The sequence below is a fragment of the Gopherus evgoodei genome, chromosome 4 (genome assembly GCF_007399415.2).
Source record: "Gopherus evgoodei ecotype Sinaloan lineage chromosome 4, rGopEvg1_v1.p, whole genome shotgun sequence".
In the NCBI taxonomy this organism is placed as follows: Eukaryota; Metazoa; Chordata; order Testudines; family Testudinidae; genus Gopherus; species Gopherus evgoodei.
In genome coordinates this window covers 23,880,798-23,899,191 of record NC_044325.1, presented here as the reverse complement: position 1 = coordinate 23,899,191, position 18,394 = coordinate 23,880,798, and the positions used below count along the sequence as shown (strand labels likewise).

The window sequence follows — 18,394 nt, the reverse complement described above, 5'->3', positions numbered from 1 at the left end:
AACTAATGCAGCTGACCCCAGGACCACCTGAGTAGCTGGTCCCAGGACCAGCCACGTCAGGGGGGTTTTGTAGCAGCCCCGGGGCAAGCAGCACTGTCTACTGCTCGGACAGCCTTGGGTGCCTAGCCCTAGGGAGCACCTGAGCAGTGAGGCACCAGGGGCAGTCAGCCCATGCCACTGGAGCAAGGGCCCTCCAGAGCAGCAGTGCCCCAGGGCTCTCCTGAGCAATGGTTCCCAGGAGCAGAGATTTAGTTGTCGGTGTTTATAGTAAAAGTCATGGACAGATCATGGGCCATGGATTTTTGGTTTTTGCCTATGATTTGTCCATGACTTTTACTAAAAATACCTATGACTAAATCTTAGCCTTACACAACTATAATTAATTTTGCATGATAAGTATCCCTCGAAGGGCAGAAGGTTGCAGGTAACAGACTTGGTATTTGATGGGAAAGAACATCCTTCTTATTTTTGTCTGTTTAGATTTACAAAGGTCACAAAGCTTTTTGCTGAAGAGTCAGCACAATCTTCAGCTGTAAGTATTGGGTCAAAACTGCTGCTAATGCTTAGCACAAAAGGTGACCTAATGGATCATTTCATATAAGCTTGCAATAAAGAGGAACTTCCACACAGGGCTGAGAAGCAGCAGATACAATCTTTGCACTAGATTTTAGTTCTGTTTTGGGCTTTAGATTTCATTACTACTTGATGTAATTCACAAATGTGAACAGTTGCCAAATGTTTCAGCATTGAACCTGAAAGAATCCCAGTTGCGATGACTTCTTCATTTATGTGCTGATTTGGTGTTCATCCAGGATGATGTAACAAACTATCTAGTGACATAAATGCACTAAAATAATGAAAAATGATGTTTTTATTTTTTTAACAAGAAAACAGTCTTTCAAACTTATGAGCATGAGCTGGTGGGAAACATGGGGATTCTTCAATCTTAATAAATAGTCATTTGGCTTTATAATGTTTTTTGGCACAGCAATATTGGATATTGATTAAAACAAATAAATGTAATAGTTGATTATAACAGAAATCCTCAGATCTTTAAAAAAAAATTTCCAACAAAAGAATTTGTCATAACATTTAAGTTGCAAAGTATGTGATCATGGTGATCATTGTTTTGCTTTCTTTTTCAGGAACATATTGGAATAATATTGTGCCTCGAGGTACGGTTTCTGCCACAAAATGGGCTTTTGTGTTAGCTTCCACAGCTCCAACTAAAGAAGGTTTGTGAATTTTCAATATAAGCTTATACCATAATTTAACTGACTTCAAGCATTAGAGCTGATAGCTGAGATGCTAACAAGTTCCATAATGCTGAACTAGTCCAGAGTTTGTCTATTAAGTGTGCAGAAATCCCATATTTTTTTGAACAAGTTAGAATTTCCTGCTGTTTTAGTTATTGGAGGTAAAACCATGGTGAGGCTGCAGTGGAATGGCCTTCAGTAAGATGTGTTGCTTTTTTGAGCATCCTTACTGGCTCATGCAAGGAATAACGTGTTTAGTGTCTTTTTGAAGTTACATCGCCTTCATTTGGAGGGGTGCTGAGCCAGTAAATGTGGAGGGAAAAACAAATATAGCTTTAATGGATATGGTGTGCATAGATGCTAAGGAGTTGGTGGGATCAGTAGGTCTGCCACCAAAGATCGGGGGCGGTGGGGGGAGAAAGGGGGAGTGGAGTCTTTGTAATCCACATTTTCTCATCAACCATTTGGATTTTACCATACTTGTTCTTATGCTAATTCGGGCCCGCAATACCATATTCTGTATTGGGTTTCTAATCTGTACACTTGCTGCTAATGGTGACTGGTGCTAGGGAAGTCTATTAATTTAAAGCAGCACTACCCAGTTAGAGGGAGAGAGGCTAGGCAGCCTAACCTGTTAGGTTACTGGAGTCAGTAAAGCTCTCCAGTGGGTGAACTGACACTCCCTTCAGTTTTTGCCATCATCATCGGAAGACTGCAGCACAACATTAAAGAAACCACTCTATTTTATTTTTTAAGTATTTATATACTTTTCACCACAGCATCACAGATATAAACTAAGCCTCACCATGTTCCTGTGAGAAATATTATCCCTATTTTACAGAAGGAGAAACTGAGAGAGAGAATAACTTGCCCAAAATAATCAAGATCACGTATTTAGAACTGGGAATGGAACTCAGATTTCCTGATTCTAGGTCCAGTGCCTTAACCACATCCATCCTTCTCTGTCTCTGGGACTGAAAAAATTATTATTCTATTTATTTTCTTTTAAAAACATAATGTAACTTCTCTAAAAATATATAAACCTTCCCTTAGTTGCATACATTTTGAAAGTAATCTGTCCAGTATGTTGTTAGGCAGGTGGGTGGATTCATGTTAAGGAAACACTTCTGAAATATTTAAGGTGCTTCAGGCCTTGTCTGTAGTTGCCCCAGTTTCTGCCATTCATGACCAGCCACCAGTAGACAAAGTAAGCTATAATTTGCAGTTTACTGTGTTTCAAGCAGTAAACTGCCATGGTGCAAATTTGTAGGTTTTTTTTTTCAAGTGATGCCCCAGAAGTATCATAAACAGATAGTTAAGGGTTAATGTCTCTTTTACCTGTAAAGGGTTAACAAACAGGGAACCAAACACCCAACCAGGGGACCAATCAGAAGACAAGATACTTTCAAATCTCAGTGGAGGGAAGCCTTTGTTTGTGTTTTTTGGGTTTTGCTTTGTTCTCTCTGGGTCCTGGAAGGGACTAGACGGGCAACTAGTTTTCTTGCCAATCTCCCTGCTACTGTCTTTTATAGTGAGTAATTTAGGAAGAAAGGTGGTTATAGTCTTTTGATTGTTTCTGTATTTGCAAATATGTAGTTTGCTGGAAGTATTTTAAATTGTATTTTGCTGTGGGGGAGGCTTCTTTCTAGTTTCTATAAGCTGACAGACCCTGTAACTTTTTACCATCTAAATTGCAGAGAGAAAGTTTTACCTTTTTTCTTTCTTTTTATTAAAAGCTTTGCTTTAAGGCCTGTCTGATTTTTTTCTCCTAGTTAAGGCTCAAAGGAACTGAGTCCGTGTGCACCAGGGAATTGGTGGGAAGAAGGGAAAGAGAGCAGGGGGGAGAAGGGAAAAGTGAATTTCCTCTTTGTTTTAGATTCACGGAGTTTGAATCTGGATTGTCTCTGGGTGAAGGGAAAAGAGATGGGGGGAAGGTATCATTCCTCTCTGTGTGGTGATTCAAGGAGTTTGAATCACGGTGATCTCGTAGTGTACCCAGGGCGGAAAGGAGCTGGGAGGAAGAAAGGAGGGGGAAGGGAAATGGTTTATTCCCCTTTGTTGTAAGACTCAAGGAATTTGGGTCTTGGGGTCCCCAGGGAAGGTTTTGGAGGAGACCAGAGTTTATCAGGCACTCTACTCTAAGTCCTAATTGGTGGCAGCACTAAGGATCTAAGCTGGTAATTAAGCTTAGGTGAATTCATGCTAGTACCCATATTTCGGACGCTAAGGTTCAGAATTGGGAATTATATTATGACAAGAGGTACTCCACTTCAAATGTTGGTGCATCTCTGTGCCTTTGATTGGAGAATTTCAGCATGCACGATCCCCGTCTTATGGCGCCATTGGCACCTCATCTAGTGTGCACACCACCTGACCCCCCCCCCCCCCAATTCCTTTTTGACCATCCTGAGATGGTGTTCCAAGCAGTGACACAAAGTTAGCTCATTTAGCATTAAAATAGTTTACTAGCATAGTTTTAGCTTAGCAGTTTGGTTACTTAACCTTATACTCTTAGCAAGAAAGGTAAGGGCTTGGTCAAGGATCTGAATGAACTTCCCCACTCTACAGTGCTGATGACACTATCCATCTTCCATTTCAGGGACTGTCTTACTCCCTTTTACTCGACGTGGTCTTCCATCACCACCACCAAGTGGGCCCTAGAAATCATACACATGGGCTACTTGTTTCCCTTTACTTCCCTTCCTCCATGTCCCTCTTCAGGGATCCTTCTCATGAGCACCTTCTATGACAAGAAGTAAACTGTCTTCTACACTTATGTGCTGTGGAACAAGTTCCTCCTCAACACAGGGAAGGGATTTTACTCCCATTACTTCTTCACCCAAAAGAAAAATAGGTTCCAGGATGGGCCTCCATCTGCAATACCACAGCTTTCCATTGGCTTCCACCAGCCTTGGTTAACAACTGGCATAGTGACTTCCGAGCCCCAACTTTTCCCAGAAACATATGTTCTGAAATTTCCAGGACAGGGCTGGACCAATCAGAGGGATATTAAGGTCCATTGTCCCATTAAGGAGTCAATATTCAAGAGTTTTCTGCTTTAACTGGAGTTACCGAATGGTTCAGTTTAAATACAGCACTGGATTGATTTAGAGTTAAAATAACACAAGTTTATTAATGAAAGCAGGTAGGATTTTAAGTGTATTCACGTATATGAGATTGTTAGAAATGGTTACCAGCAAATAAAAGTGAAAACCTCCATCTAAAAGTCTAAAACTTAATCTAGCATGTTTTGGTTCAAGGCTTTGTTTAAGATGGCCTCCTTCACCCAGAGTCTTCCAGCAAGATAGTGACTGACCTACTCCTTGGTCAGGATCGCTCCCAGAGGCCCAAAGGTGTTCCTCTGTTGTCTTGGATGAAAGAGAGAACTTGGTTTTCTGCCACTTTCTTTTATAGTCCAATGAACGTTTGAAGTGGATTATTCTAAAGGTTACCCCTCAAAGTAAAGTTTATCCAAACAGTGAGGAAGGCAACGTGCAGTCTGGTGGTGAAGAAGGCTCTGTGCTCTTTGGTCTCCCACTTGTTTGCTAAAATGCAAATTATTCTGTTTCCTACCATCTCCTCCTCCTGCTTTTCTTGAGGACCTGTTTACTACTTGTATGTAAATTGAGGTGTTAGACTAGACCTGTTTAGCACCTTTTGCTTAGGCAAGACTCGGGTTTTGAACAAGTGCTAATGTCGTACAGGGGAAAAACGAAAACAGCAATGGAATTTGGGAGAAGAGATTGCAAGCAAGTAGAAGGATGACAGAAAGAAGTGGTTGCAGGTGTGTGTGTGTGTGTATGTAAATACACTAATTTTTACTCCCAAATAAGTGTTAAATACTCAGCACTTGGAAAATCAGGCCACTTATTTTAGATGCCTAAATCTAGGAATTTAAGTTAGAAAATCTTGACCCAAGAATACATTTCAGAAGACTGATAGTTTTGTTTTTAAATGCACTCAGCACTTAATGGTAGAGTGAAGCAACTATATAAGTTTTTGAGAGTGGATTAGGAGTGATTTTAACAGTAACACACATGTTGTCTCCATAGGAAGCTTTCTGTGGCTATGCCAAAACAACAAGGATCTGTTTTGTGTCAGTGATCAGAATCCCCAGTTCCATCCTTCTTCAGTTCAGCTACCGCCTGATGCTGAAATGGTGTGTTATTCAGCCTGCCAGGATGCCATATGGGGTTTGGATAAACAAGGACAGGTCTTTATCAGAACACTTTCACCAAGTTGCCCAGCTGGGATGCACTGGACAAAACTGGACCTTTCTCAGCTAGGTATGGCTTTTTGTGGTAAGCGAAAAGACTCAACTTATTTTTAAACAGATTTTTAAAAAAAAATTCTCCTGCATTTTTCATTGGCTTTGCAAATACCAATTTAAATTTAAAGATTTATTGGATTTAATAACACCTGAAAATAACTGCTGTATTAGTAAAGATGTATAATTTTCCAACTTCATAAAATGTCAGAAAAAATCCCAGAGTTTTCCAATAGCAGGCATGCTTTTTAGATAGCCTTTTGCTATAAAGGTAGAATTTAAGTGTTCATTGTTCACTTGCTGTTATTTTACAAAGGGTATTTTTTGTTTTGTTTTGTTTTCATGTCTGTCTGATCTTATCAGGCAAAGCAGTCAGTACTTGGGTGGGAGCCCTTCAAGGAAAACTGTTTCAGAAGGCAGTGCTAGTGATTCAGTTGGTGATGCTCTTCTGTTCAAGTTGATACTGAACTTATGCCTCAGCATGACACTGGGGACTATGGTGCTGCTGAAATTGCTGTCTTTGGTTGGATGAAACATAAAACCATAGTCTTTGATTGCTTGTGGTCATTAAAACATTCTCCCAGTATGATTCTCTTCATAAGCAATGGGCTGTCCTGGTTACTTAGCAGTTTAGCCAATTTTATTCTACCTGTGTATTTCTTTTATAGTGTCTCTGAGTTGGCTATGTCTCTACTTCCCGTCCTAAAGTCTTTAATGTTGTGCACTGTTCATTAGCTGACACAGTATATTGTATGCAAGTCTCCTGGAGACAAGTGAATTGATTCATGCGAAGGTGACATAATTAAGAATGAAGTCCATTCTAACATCACTACCAAATTGGCTCTTAACTTCACATTTCCTTTGGGATGAAATTTTCTGCATTTGGCATAAGATCAAAGGTGAATTTTTTTAAAGTTGGATGAAAATCAGTTCAGCGAGTTTTAAGCTAAGCAAGCATAAGCAACAGACTTCATTTTATGTAACAATTACATAAACAGTTAACATTTTTAATCTTTGTTTTTTTAAAAAAATAATCATAAGTTATGCACAGAAAAAACATTGTCCATGTTTAAAGCTTCAAGTTTTCAGCGTGGAATATGACCTATTTTTTTTTAATTGGACTGACTCCCAGCTGCCAAGATGTCTTAAATTTGAATGCCTCTCAAGCTGTTTCACACTCACTGGTTCGTGAGTGAGGCCACCAACAGGCTCCCTCACTTGCCTAGCAGGGCTTTGAACCTCTTCTATAATCATAGTTATTATTTTCTAGCAGTTTAGGTGGTGATATTTCAATTTCATGGTTAATACCTAGCTGTTATAGCTTTTCCATTGGTAGATGTCAAGCACTTTACAAAGGAGGTGTAAGTATCACTAGCCTCCTTTTACAGAAAGGGAAACTGAGGCACGGCAGTGAAGTAACTTGTCCGAGATCACCCAGCAGAGCTTGGAATAGACCTTAGGTCTCCCCACTCTGTTACATACAGTACCCACACAGCACTTGATCCGTTCAGGTACATTTCTCACTTCTGAGATATCCAGGACTTAATGACACATTAGATGTAAATCATGTGGTGGTGGTGGTGGATCAGGGAGGTTTGTAGTAGAAGACTCCAGACTGTACTAAGCAAATAATTCTGTAGCATAAGAAACCTGTCTTTGGGAGCCAGTGAGCAGAGAGAGGGCTGGAGGATGGACACTAAAATATAAATTGGCTTATCATCTGGGAGTCATTTCAGTCATTGCTACAATATGTAAACTCTTGAAAAGACTACAGGAACTGTCATGATGCGTCAGGAGTATTTAAACTGGTATTTTTCTTTCTTGGCATACATTGGTGGCTTCACAGAAAGTTTGATTAGTCATATCTTTACAGTGAATTATAGATGTTATTGTAGTGTATCTTACAATAGTTGTAATGCACTATCTGTGGGTTAACTGACTCAAATCACTTTAAATACCTTCTAGTATTAATTTATATAAACAAAATTCTCAATTAGTTAATACATTATTTAAGAATTAAGACAGTGGTCTCCAACCTTTTTATATGCCCAAGATCACTTTTTGAATTTAAGGGCATGTCAGGATCTACCCCGCCCCTTCCCCAAAGCCCTGCCCTGCTCACTCCACTTTCACCAGGCTGAGGTAGGGGGGCGAGGTTCAGGCAGGGGTGTGGGCTCTGGCCTGCAGCCGAGAGGCTCACAGTGTGGGAGGGGGCTCTGGGCGAGCCAGGAGCAGGGGTTTGAGGTGCAGAAGGGAGTGTGGGGTGAAAGCTCTGGAAGGATGTTTGGGTGCAGGAGGGGGCTCCGGGCTGGGGCAGAGTGCTGGGATACGGAGATCGGTACATGGCTGGAGCAGGGAGTTGGGATGCAGGAGGGGGAACAGGGTGGTGGCTCAGGGCTGGGGCAGGTTTTGGGGTGTAGGAGGGGGTATGGGGTGCTGGGTCCGGGAGGGAGCTGGGGTGTGGCCGCCTCCCAGGCAGCATTTACCTCTGGCAACTCCTAGTTGGCAATTCAGTATGACCCTGCTAAGGCAGGCTCCCTGCCTACCCTGGCCCCACGCCGCTCCTGAAAGGGGCTAGTGCGCCCCTGCAGCCCTTGGGGGAGAAGGATGGAGGACATGTGGCTCCGTGCATTGCCCCTCTCTGCGAGCACCGCCACCACAGCTACCAAAGGGAGCTGCGAGGATGGTGCTTGCAGAGAAGTGCAGTGTGTGGAGGGAGACCCTTGTCCCCCTGCCTGTGGGGCCACGCTGGCCGCTTCCGGCAGTGATGTGGGATCAGGCCAGCAGGTGGGGAGCCTGCCTTAGCGACAGCCCCGCTACAGCACCAGAAATCATGATCAACTGGGAGAGCCTCTAGGATGGGCCAGTTGATCGTGACCAACTGGTTGGTGACCACTGAATTAAAAAATGATTCTGCTATAGATCAGTTATCCATTGGGAGGGGGAAAAGGCCAAGAAATCATTGACAGTAGCTGATTGGTGCAATAAAATATCTTACATTATCTTACCACCATTTTGGGACATAGTCCTTCAAGTTAATGCATTCAGGTCCACCTTTGCAGTCAGTGGGGCTTTGTGTAGGCACAGCAGTGAATCCACATGCAGTGAATTATTGAATCAGGTCTTTAGCTTGTTACGTTGTGGCCCAAGAAATGTAATAACTATAAAATAATTGTCAAATCTAGATGCCAAATTTTATTCATGGAAAAGTTTTAAAAGTAGTAAACTGTCTTGAAACATTAATATAACTGTTGTAAAAAGAGATGCAGGCTTTGAAATTGGATGAGCATGTTCCCAGAATAAATGCTGAAATATTTTGTATTATGTCAGTTATAACTTTCTCCAATCCTTACACTATGTACTATAGAATAGTATCTGGTAAACTGTTTTGATTAAGGTTTACACTATCATTTTCAAGGTTTCTAAACACAGTAAGAATGACCTTTACAATTCAACAATAAACAATGTATCTGAATCAGTGTAGAGATACCTCTGTCCTTTTTTGTGGATGAACGGTGGTTAGCATCCCCTTTCCCTAAGGTAAAAGCAATGAGGGGTGGGGAAGCTGAAAATGTCTGCATAGTGATTGTATTTTGGCATGTCATATTTTACTTTAGAGGTTAGTAATACCTGCAGTGCCATGTAAGTGACATATGACTCCATGTTTGAATGAGCTGATGCTTATTTGGATCAAAACGTTTAAACAGCTGAGATATCATTTGACAAAACTATTGCTGTTTGTAGTTGTAGCCATATTGATCCCAGAATGAGAGAGACAAAGTGGGTGAGGTAATATCTTTTATTTATTCTTCAGCTCTCTAGAACTTAAAAGTTTGTCTATTTCACCACCAGAAGCTGGTCCAATAAAATATATTACCTTACCCACCTTCTCTCTCATAAAACGATTGCTGACAGATATACTTCGTGCTGCAAGGAGTAATGAGGTTTTATTTTAATAGTGACTTTGTAGCTGTCTGTCAGACCTCTAACTGTTGTAGAAATTTGTGCTCCTTGCAACAGAATTTTGAACTCTGATTAATTTTAGTATAATAGTAATAGTGTTAAAATAAAGGAGTTTAGAAATAAGCCATAAAATCTTTCCTTTGAGCCCATAAGCAGAAACAGTCAAATACCAAATAGTCTTGATATAAGAATGAATCCCATTCACCATTCTAACAAACTAAAAGTTAAAGCTGTATAATGTTTGTGTCTTTTTACTACAAACTTTTATCAATACATTGTAGAATCTGTACTTGGATAAATGCTATAAGCGTACAGTTTAAGGGATAAAGTTGCATCTTCTAATCAAAGTGAAAAGTATTGTGATGTGCTTTATGAAGAGTTGGTTGCCAGATTTCACTTCCCCCAAGTGAACATTATGTTGATTAACAAGTATCTCGATCAGCGAACATTTAGTAAACCAGTGAGATTTATTCTCAGATTCTTTAATTTGGCATCTGACCAAAGCATTCAGTATGCAGCCTAACAGCATTGTTAGTTCATGTCTTCCACTACTTAACATTGTGCATGCCTTCCTAACACTAGAAAAAAATCCAAATGTTAACCGTAATGGATGTTTTTAAAAGTAAATGAATATGAAAGAGTAAGAATTACCAAGATCACAGCATTTCAGTCTACAGTATCCTATAGGCTTTCTTTCCCATCCTTGTAAAATCATAGACATTTCACAGCTTAATTAGATGGGTATTTGTAATCCGGTTGTGAAAGAGAGAATAAAATTAAGAACTCTGGAATACACTTGTTTCAGCGTTATATGTCTTCATGTTGCTTGTTTATGTAGGATTAAAGCATTGATAGTTTTGTTGTGACCACTATAAAATAAGAGTTGTGTGACACAGATAGGGAGACACTTTTTTCAAATAGGTTTTATACTCAACACAAGTAATAAAGACTTGTTAACCTTGAAATATTAACCCACCCTTAGCATTTGCTGCTAACATTTGGAATGTTCATTGCTGACATGTATTTATAGACCTAGACCATTAAGATTCTATAAGCATGACTAACTACAGAAGAGAGTTCACTTTAGGTCACGTGAAAGTTTGTGTCTCTAAGCATAGAAAAAATTTATATTTCATATGATTTCTGTCTCTTACTCCCTGATGATAATTGTTTGAATTGCGTTGTTCTCTAGCAGCAGTGATAGAACATGATGCATTGTCAAAATGTTGTTGAACAATGGCAGGATACTGCATGAAATAGGCCGTTTTAGACAGATGAGAAAAAAATCACTAGAATAAATGCATGAAATGTAAATGAGATCTTCATTTTTTTCCCCTTTTGCTTTATAGTTAGACTGTACGCAAATGTTCTCCCTTGTACAAAAATGCATAGATTATATTGATAACTTTTTTGAATGTTAGTTTTTTAGAGATTTCTGTAAAATCAAATGTCAGGTTCTACAGTGGAGATTAGCTGAATTTAAAAAAAAATCATGCCAAATTATTAACAGTCTCTTCATCATTAGGAGCTATAAAATTGACCAGTTTGGCATGTGGAAATCAGCACATCTGGGCGTGTGATACTAGTGGCGGCGTTTACTTCCGTGTAGGAACTCAGCCTCTAAACCCAAGTTTGATGCTTCCTGCGTGGATAATGATTGAGCCACCTGTACAGGTAAAACAGTGAATCATAACTTTTTAAATGTGGTAATTTAGCTATCAGTCTTGAAAATCAAGGAACTTCACCTATCATCTTTTCAGAAGGAAAAGCATTGGAGAACCCCCAAAAGTCTGAAATTAAGAACATAAAAATTGCCATATTGGGTCAGACTAATGATCCATCTAGCCCAGCATCCTGTCTCTGACTAGAGACAGGGGAAGTGTACAGAACTAGAGCTTCAGGGGAAGTGTACAGAACAGGGCAGTTGGGATGATCCAACCCTGTCTTCCCCTCCCAGCTTCTGGCAGTCAGAGGTTGCATCCCTGGCCATCTTGGATAATATCCATCAATGGACCTATCCTCCATGAACTTAGCTAGGTTTTTTTTCTTTTTTTAAACCCAGTTATACTTTTGGCCATCACGCATCCCATGGCAATGAGTTCCAAAAGTTAATTGTGCGTTGTATGAAAAAGTACTTCCTCTTGTTTATGTTAAACCTGCTGCTTGTTAATTTCATCGGATGACGCCTGTTTTTTGTATTGTGGAAAGGGAAAATACTTGTTTTTTTCCCACACTGTTCATAATTTTATAGATCACTATCCTATCCTCTTTTAGTAGTCTCTTTTTTTTTTTTCCCCTCTAAACTGAACAGCTCTAATCTTTTTAGTCTCTCCTCCTATGGAAACCATTCCATACCCCTGATTATCTTAGTTGTCCTTCTCTGAACCTTTTCCAGTTCCACTGTATCTGAGATGGGGAGACTGGAACTGGACAAAATCTTCAAAGTGTGACTAGACCATGGATTTATATAGTGGCATTATGATATTTGGTCTTACTTTTCTATCCCTTTCTTATTAGTTCTTAACAGTCTGTTAGCCTTTTTGTCTACTGCATTGAGCTGAAGTTTTGAGAGAACTATCCATGATGCCAAGATCTCTTAATTGTGTGGTAACAGCTAATTTAGACCCCATCACTTTAGATATAAAGTTGGAATTATTTTTTCCAATGTCCATTACTTTGAACTTCTCAACACTGAATTAGGGGTGGGGGGATGATAGTTAAGTGGTTTGAGCATTGGCCTGCTAAACCCAGGGTTGTGAGTTCAATCCCTGAGGAGTCCACTTACGGATCTGGGGCAAAAATCAGTACTTGGTCCTGCTAGTGAAGGCAGGGGGCTGGACTCAATGACCTTTCAAGGTCCCTTCCAGTTCTAGGAGATTGGTATATCTCCAATTATTAAATTTCATCTTCCATTTTGCTGCCTAGTCACCCAATTTTGTGAGATTCCCCTGTAACACTGCACAGTCAGCTTTGGAATGATCTTGAATAACTTTGTATCATCTGCAAACTTTGACACTTAATGATCTGGCAAAGGGAGTGAACAGTTAATGACTGTGTTGAGCTGCACAGGTCACAGTAGAGATCCTTGGGTGACCCTACTATTCACCTCTCGCCATTGTGAAAACTGATCATTTATCCCTACCCTTTGTTTCCTATCTTTTAACCAATTATTAGCCCATGAAAGGACTTTCCCTCTTATCCCATGATTACTTAGTTTCCTTAAGCCTTTTGGTGACAAACCGTGTCGAGTCTTTCTGAAAATCCAAGTACACTGTATTAACTGGGTCACCTTTATCCGTGCGCTTGTTGACTCTGTCAAAGAATTCTGTTAGGTTGGTTACAAAAGCTACATTGACTCTTCCACCAACAAATGGTATTCATCTGTGTGTCTGATAATTCCGATCTTTACTATAGTTTCTATCAGTTTGCCCAGCGCTGAAGTTAGGCTTGCTGGGCTGCAATTGCCAGGTTTAAACTTTATAAGTCCTAGATCTCGGAATGCTACAGGTAACATATCCTGAAAATGGTACTCTTCCTGCCCAGTACCCCCCCCCCAGTTTGTGTAACTCCATTTTAAAGAATTTTTCTTAACTTCTGCAAAGCTCATAAAGTGTCTTGTTTCCCATCATTACTAAAAATGACAGATTTTATTAACAAAGCAGCTTTATAGGCATGTAATAGAACCAAGGTTTGAATACTTACCAGATACCAATGCTTACCAGATATAGGTAAGTACAGTGCTGCTGTATAATTATTTGTTTTGAATAACACTTGCTTGGGCAAAGAGGACAAAAAGGAAGCCTGAACTATAAAATTTGGGGAGGTGGTGTCTGGAGTTTTCTTTTTAATTTGCTAGTAGAGCAAAAAGTGGCTAATGCGAAGCTCTTGCTGTGAGAAAACCACAATCTTCCAGTCACATTAACAACATTACAGACTTTTTCTTGAATATTTTAAAATGCAGTGTTCTAAAAAATTCATAATATGGAATGAAGTTAAATCCCAGCATTTATAATTGCAATAGTTTGTGTTTACATCGTTCCCTTTTAGCTTTGCTTATCTCATGATAGCCAGCTGCCAGTTCCACCTCCCTCAGGGGATTAGCAGAAAAGGGGAGGAGGCAACAGAGAAATGAGGCTCTCAGTTGCACCTCATCATTTAACACAGCAGTGCTCAGACTCCTTGACTGCTTGGGATTAATGGACATGAGCCAGACAGGTGGCCAATTCTGAAGAAGAGGGTGTTTTGCAAAGGAGAGGGGCAGACCAATAAGTTACCACCAACTGTCCTTTGAACAGTGACTTTAGCAATAGGAGGTAGATTACATCACTCACCCTTCTAGGGCTGCTGCATATGGTTCATTCTGACCTAATCAGTGAAAGGCATAGTTTCTGCCTATGGACTATGTTGAAAAAGGGGGGAGGGAGGGAAAACCCAAACCCAATTATGAGCTTTTCCCATAGGTAAAATTGCTTAACAATAAAAACAAAAATTGAAAAGCAACACCAACCTGTTTTCTACTTTGCGCTTTCCAACAGCAAAAATATCAAATTAAAGTAACCTCTGACAATGTTAGCTTTTACCAACTGGATAAGGCTGAACAACAAGTTATTTGCTACAGTTCCCAAAGCATCTGGGTGACAGCGCCTTCCCATAAGATGTGGTGTTTCCAGTTGATAACTCTTATACCCAGAGCAATGTAGTTCTTTCATGTCCTCTTGCCAAATTTCAGCATTGCAGATTTAATAAGTCAATATCAAAAGGCAAAACATTCAAACTCTTTCTTGCAGGGAAAATGAAAACTCATTGTTTACATAACAGTCCTGAGGCAATTCCAGGGTATTAGATCAAGTCATTACAAGAGTATTAAAAGAGCAATTATTCATGCACATGTGAAAGACTGAATGCAAAATAAGAACATTTGAAAGTTTATATATTTTAACGTAGCATTTGACCAGCAAATGTAACAAATCAATGACTGATTAATAGGGAATAATACCTAGTTTTATTATTAGCTGCTCCTTAGTTGATATGTGTCCCTTAATTGACTTGACACAGAGTTTATACTGCATCACTATATATTCATAGCAGCAAGAGTATTGTCAGAAATATTTACGAATAGTTCAATCATATTTTCTGTTTAAAGACGAAAATCAAAGGGCAAAACTGCATTTCAGTTGCTTGAGGTACAGAAGCTCTCTCAAAATATAGAATGTATGTAATTAGTTTTAAAATTCAGTCTCTCATGAATGTAAAAAATAGTCTTCTGTATCCCAGAGCTTAGGATTCATGAAGTACCCATAAACTACTGGCTCTGCTTTAATAATGTCAGTATTCAGAAGCTGTACTATCATAGCTTTCCTTGTATATCAGTATTCAAGCAGTTTCATGGGCTGTATTCAGAAACAATACAGTTTTGATAAGACTTTAATCAAAATAAAATCAGCTAACAATTAAACCGCACCTCTGTTTTTAAGAAAGGTGAATCTGATTAGCTAATCTAAAGTGGATATGTAGGCATTCCTGTTTTCTTCTTCTCTCCATCCTCTTCCCCACAGTCTGTACAATGATTGTTGTGCCACTTCATGTAAAAGAAGGTATGCTATTTCATCTTGTTTCATGCTTTCCTGTCTTATCCAACACCTTAGAATTGTGGTCAGCAAGAAGACTAGATTAAGTGCTGTAAAATCTTGACCAGTGGTTTTCTAGACTTCTGCCTGTTCCATTTTGTAGTTTCTACACTTCTAAAAGTTACAAAACATGTTTAAAGCTGTCATTGATGCCTTTATCCTAAGGGAGCTGCTATATAAGGCCGTTGACTAGACTGGTCAAAAATCTCTCTTCGTGGTATGATTTGATTATAGCATATACAGAAGGCCTTTGATTTTATTGCTTATATGCAATACAAAGATAATGCTACACTATATCATGTGTCCAGATATACAGTGTTATAGAATGTTTATGAAATATAAATATAAATGTAGTACTTCCAAGACACCCAGTGTAAAGAAATAATAAAGTAGGTACAGAATTACAAAAGAGAAAAGCAATTCACCTATTAATCTCTACTCTGCTTTATAACAAAGACATTGTGGAGAGAAGAAGGTGGTATGAAGTTACCATTTTTAAACTAAGATTTTCATTTACTCTCTGGCTATCATTGAAGGGAAAGGATTTACCTAATTAGATGGCTACTATTTGACTATTTTGTGTAATTGCTATCCGCTTTCTTTAATTAGCAGATGAGTACTGCTGAAGTTCATGTAATTGCCTGTAGATGCTCTCTTGTAGTCTGAGTTGGTGAATACTGAAGACTTTTTTCTACATTTCCTCTAACCAGTCTACTTCTGACAATCATAAGCTCCTCAGGGAAGGGACATGCTCTTTGTTCTGTTTGCATACTATACCTATCACATTGGGGTCCTGGTCCATGATTAGGGCTCCTAAGCACACAGGAGAACAAACAATAAATCTACGTACTTTTGTCTGGTCTTTCAACTTGACTTTATCACCAGCAGAAAACTTACCCATTTTAGCACAGTTAGAATGCTAAGATAATTTTCTGGCACAAATGTTAAAAATCTATGACCCATTCACATTTCATTGTGTATCGTAACCAATCCTTAAAACTGCTTTTGAAGAAACATGACTGTAAACAGTGAGAGGGAAACAGTTAAGTGGCAAAGTTTGCAGACGATGCAAAATTGCTCAAGATAGTTGAGCCCAAAGCTGACTGCAGAGCTACGAGGGGTCTCACAAAACTTTGTGATTTGGCAGGAAAATGGCAGATTAAATTCTGTGGTGATCAATATACAGTAATACACATGGGAAAACATCCCAACTATGCATACAAAATGATTGAGTCTAAATTAGCTGTTATCATTCATGAAAGGGCTCTTGGAGTTATAGCGGATAGGGCAGATGTTTTGAGAGAACTATGTGCAGCAGCAGTCAAAAAAGCTAATAATTTTAGGAACCATGAGGAAATAGATAATAGAACATATAACGTCACTATATAAATCCATGGTATGCCCCCATCTTGAATACTGTGTGAAATTTTGGTCACCCCATCTCAAAAAAAGACTTGGACAAAAGTACAGAGAAGGGCAACAAAAATGATTGGGATATGGAACAGCTTCCATATGAGGAGAAGTTAGAAAGATTGAGGGTATGTCTACACGATGAAATTAGGTCGCATTTATAGAAGTCCAGTTTTTTAGAAATCGATTTTATACAGTCGATTGTGTGTGTCCCCACTTAAGACCATTAAGGCCATTAACTCGGCGGAGTGCATCCACAGTACTGAGGCTAGCGTCAACTTCCAAAGCGTTGCACTGTGGGTAGCTATCCCACAGTTCCCACAGTCTCCGCTGCCGATTGGAATTCTGGGTTGAGATCCCAATGCCTGATGGGTCAAAAACTTTGTTGCAGATGGTTCTGGGTACATGTTGTCAAGGCCCCCCTTCTTCCCTTCCTCTGTGAAAGCAACGGCAGACAATAGTTTTGAGCCTTTTTTCCTGGGTTACCCGTGCAGATGCCATACCACGGCAAGCATGGAGCCCGCTCAGCTCACCATCACCATATGTCTCCTGGGTGCTGGCAGACGTGGTACTGCATTGCTACACAGCAGCAGCTCATTGCCTTTTGGCAGCAGACGGTGCATTACAACTGGTAGTCATCGTCGTCTCCTGGGTCCTCTTTTAGCTGACCTCGGTGAGGTCGGTCAGGGGCACCTGGATGTAAATGGGAGTGACTCCAGATCATTCTCTTTAAGTTTCGTCTTATGGAGATTCAATCCTGCCTGCAGTCGTACTGCACCATCTTCTGACAAGCAACCAGGAGATGAAGATGGCTAGCAGTCATACTGCACCATCTGCTACCAGCCTAAGATGTAAAAGAGAGATGGAGTGGATCAAAACAATAAAGAGACCAGATTTGTTTTGTATTCATTTGCTCCCCTCTTCCTCCCTCTGTGAATAGTAGGGGGAGGGTTAGTTCAGTGGTTTGAACATTGGCCAGCTAAACCCAGGCTTTTGAGTTCAATCCTTGAGGGAGCCATTGTGTGTGACAGTTGTGTGTTTCTCCTTGATGCAAACCCACCCCCTTTATTGATTTTTAATTCCCTGTAAGCCAACCCTGTAAGCCATGTCATCAGTCGCCCCTCCATCTGTCAGAGCAAGGGCAGACAATCGTTTCGCGCCTCTTTTCAGTGCAGACACCATAGCACGGCAAGCATGGAGCCTGCTCAGATCACCGCGGCAATTATGAGCACTGTAAACACCACGCACATTATCCTGCAGTATATGCAGAACCAGAACCTGCAAAAGCAAGGAGGCGACAGCAGTGCAGTGATGAGGACATGGACACAGACTGCTCTCAAAGTACAGTCCCCGGCACTTTGGAGATCATGGTGTTAATGGGGCAGGTTCATGCCATGGAACACCAATTCTGGGCCCGGGAAACAAGCACAGACGGGTGAGACCGCATAATGTTGCATGTCTGGGACAATTCCAGTGGCATGTGAAACTTTTGCATGCGTAAGGGCACTTTCATGGAACTTTGACTTGCTTTCCCCTGCCCTGAAGCGCAAGAATACCAAGATGAGAGCAGCCCTCACAGTTGAGAAGCGAGTGGTGATAGCCCTGTGGAAGCTTGCAACGCTAGACAGCTACCAGTCAGTTGGGCATCAATTTGGAGTGGGCAAATCTACTGTGGGGGCTGCTGTGATCCAAGTAGCCAACGCAATCAAAGGGCTGCTGCCATCAAGGGTAGTGACTCTGGGAAATGTGCAGATCATAGTGAATGGCTTTGCTTCAATGGGATTCCCTAACTGGGGTGGGACGATAGACAGAACCCATATCACAATCTTGGCACCGGAATACCAAGGCAGCAAGTTCATAAACTGCAAGGG

The 18,394-nt window shown here is 40.3% G+C and overlaps 1 protein-coding gene across 6 annotated transcripts in view; it reads left to right on the top strand.

Moving 5' to 3' along the window:
- The window catches only part of TECPR2 (tectonin beta-propeller repeat containing 2), a 72,456-nt gene that overhangs the window by 37,377 nt on the left and 16,685 nt on the right, over positions 1 to 18,394 (top strand). For 2 of the 6 annotated variants that reach the window (XR_003999910.1, XM_030558707.1), the window contains exons 15-17: positions 1,146 to 1,235; positions 5,309 to 5,557; positions 11,012 to 11,160. Coding sequence is in view for 5 of the 6 variants with exons in the window: in XM_030558707.1 (XP_030414567.1) it covers positions 1,146 to 1,235; positions 5,309 to 5,557; positions 11,012 to 11,160 (488 nt within the window). In the remaining variant the exon portion in view is untranslated. Of the gene's footprint in view, positions 1 to 1,145; positions 1,236 to 5,308; positions 5,558 to 5,886; positions 7,700 to 10,996; positions 11,161 to 18,394 lie in introns of those variants that run through there. The other 4 variants (XM_030558709.1, XM_030558708.1, XM_030558710.1 and 1 more) reach the window with 4 other exon arrangements.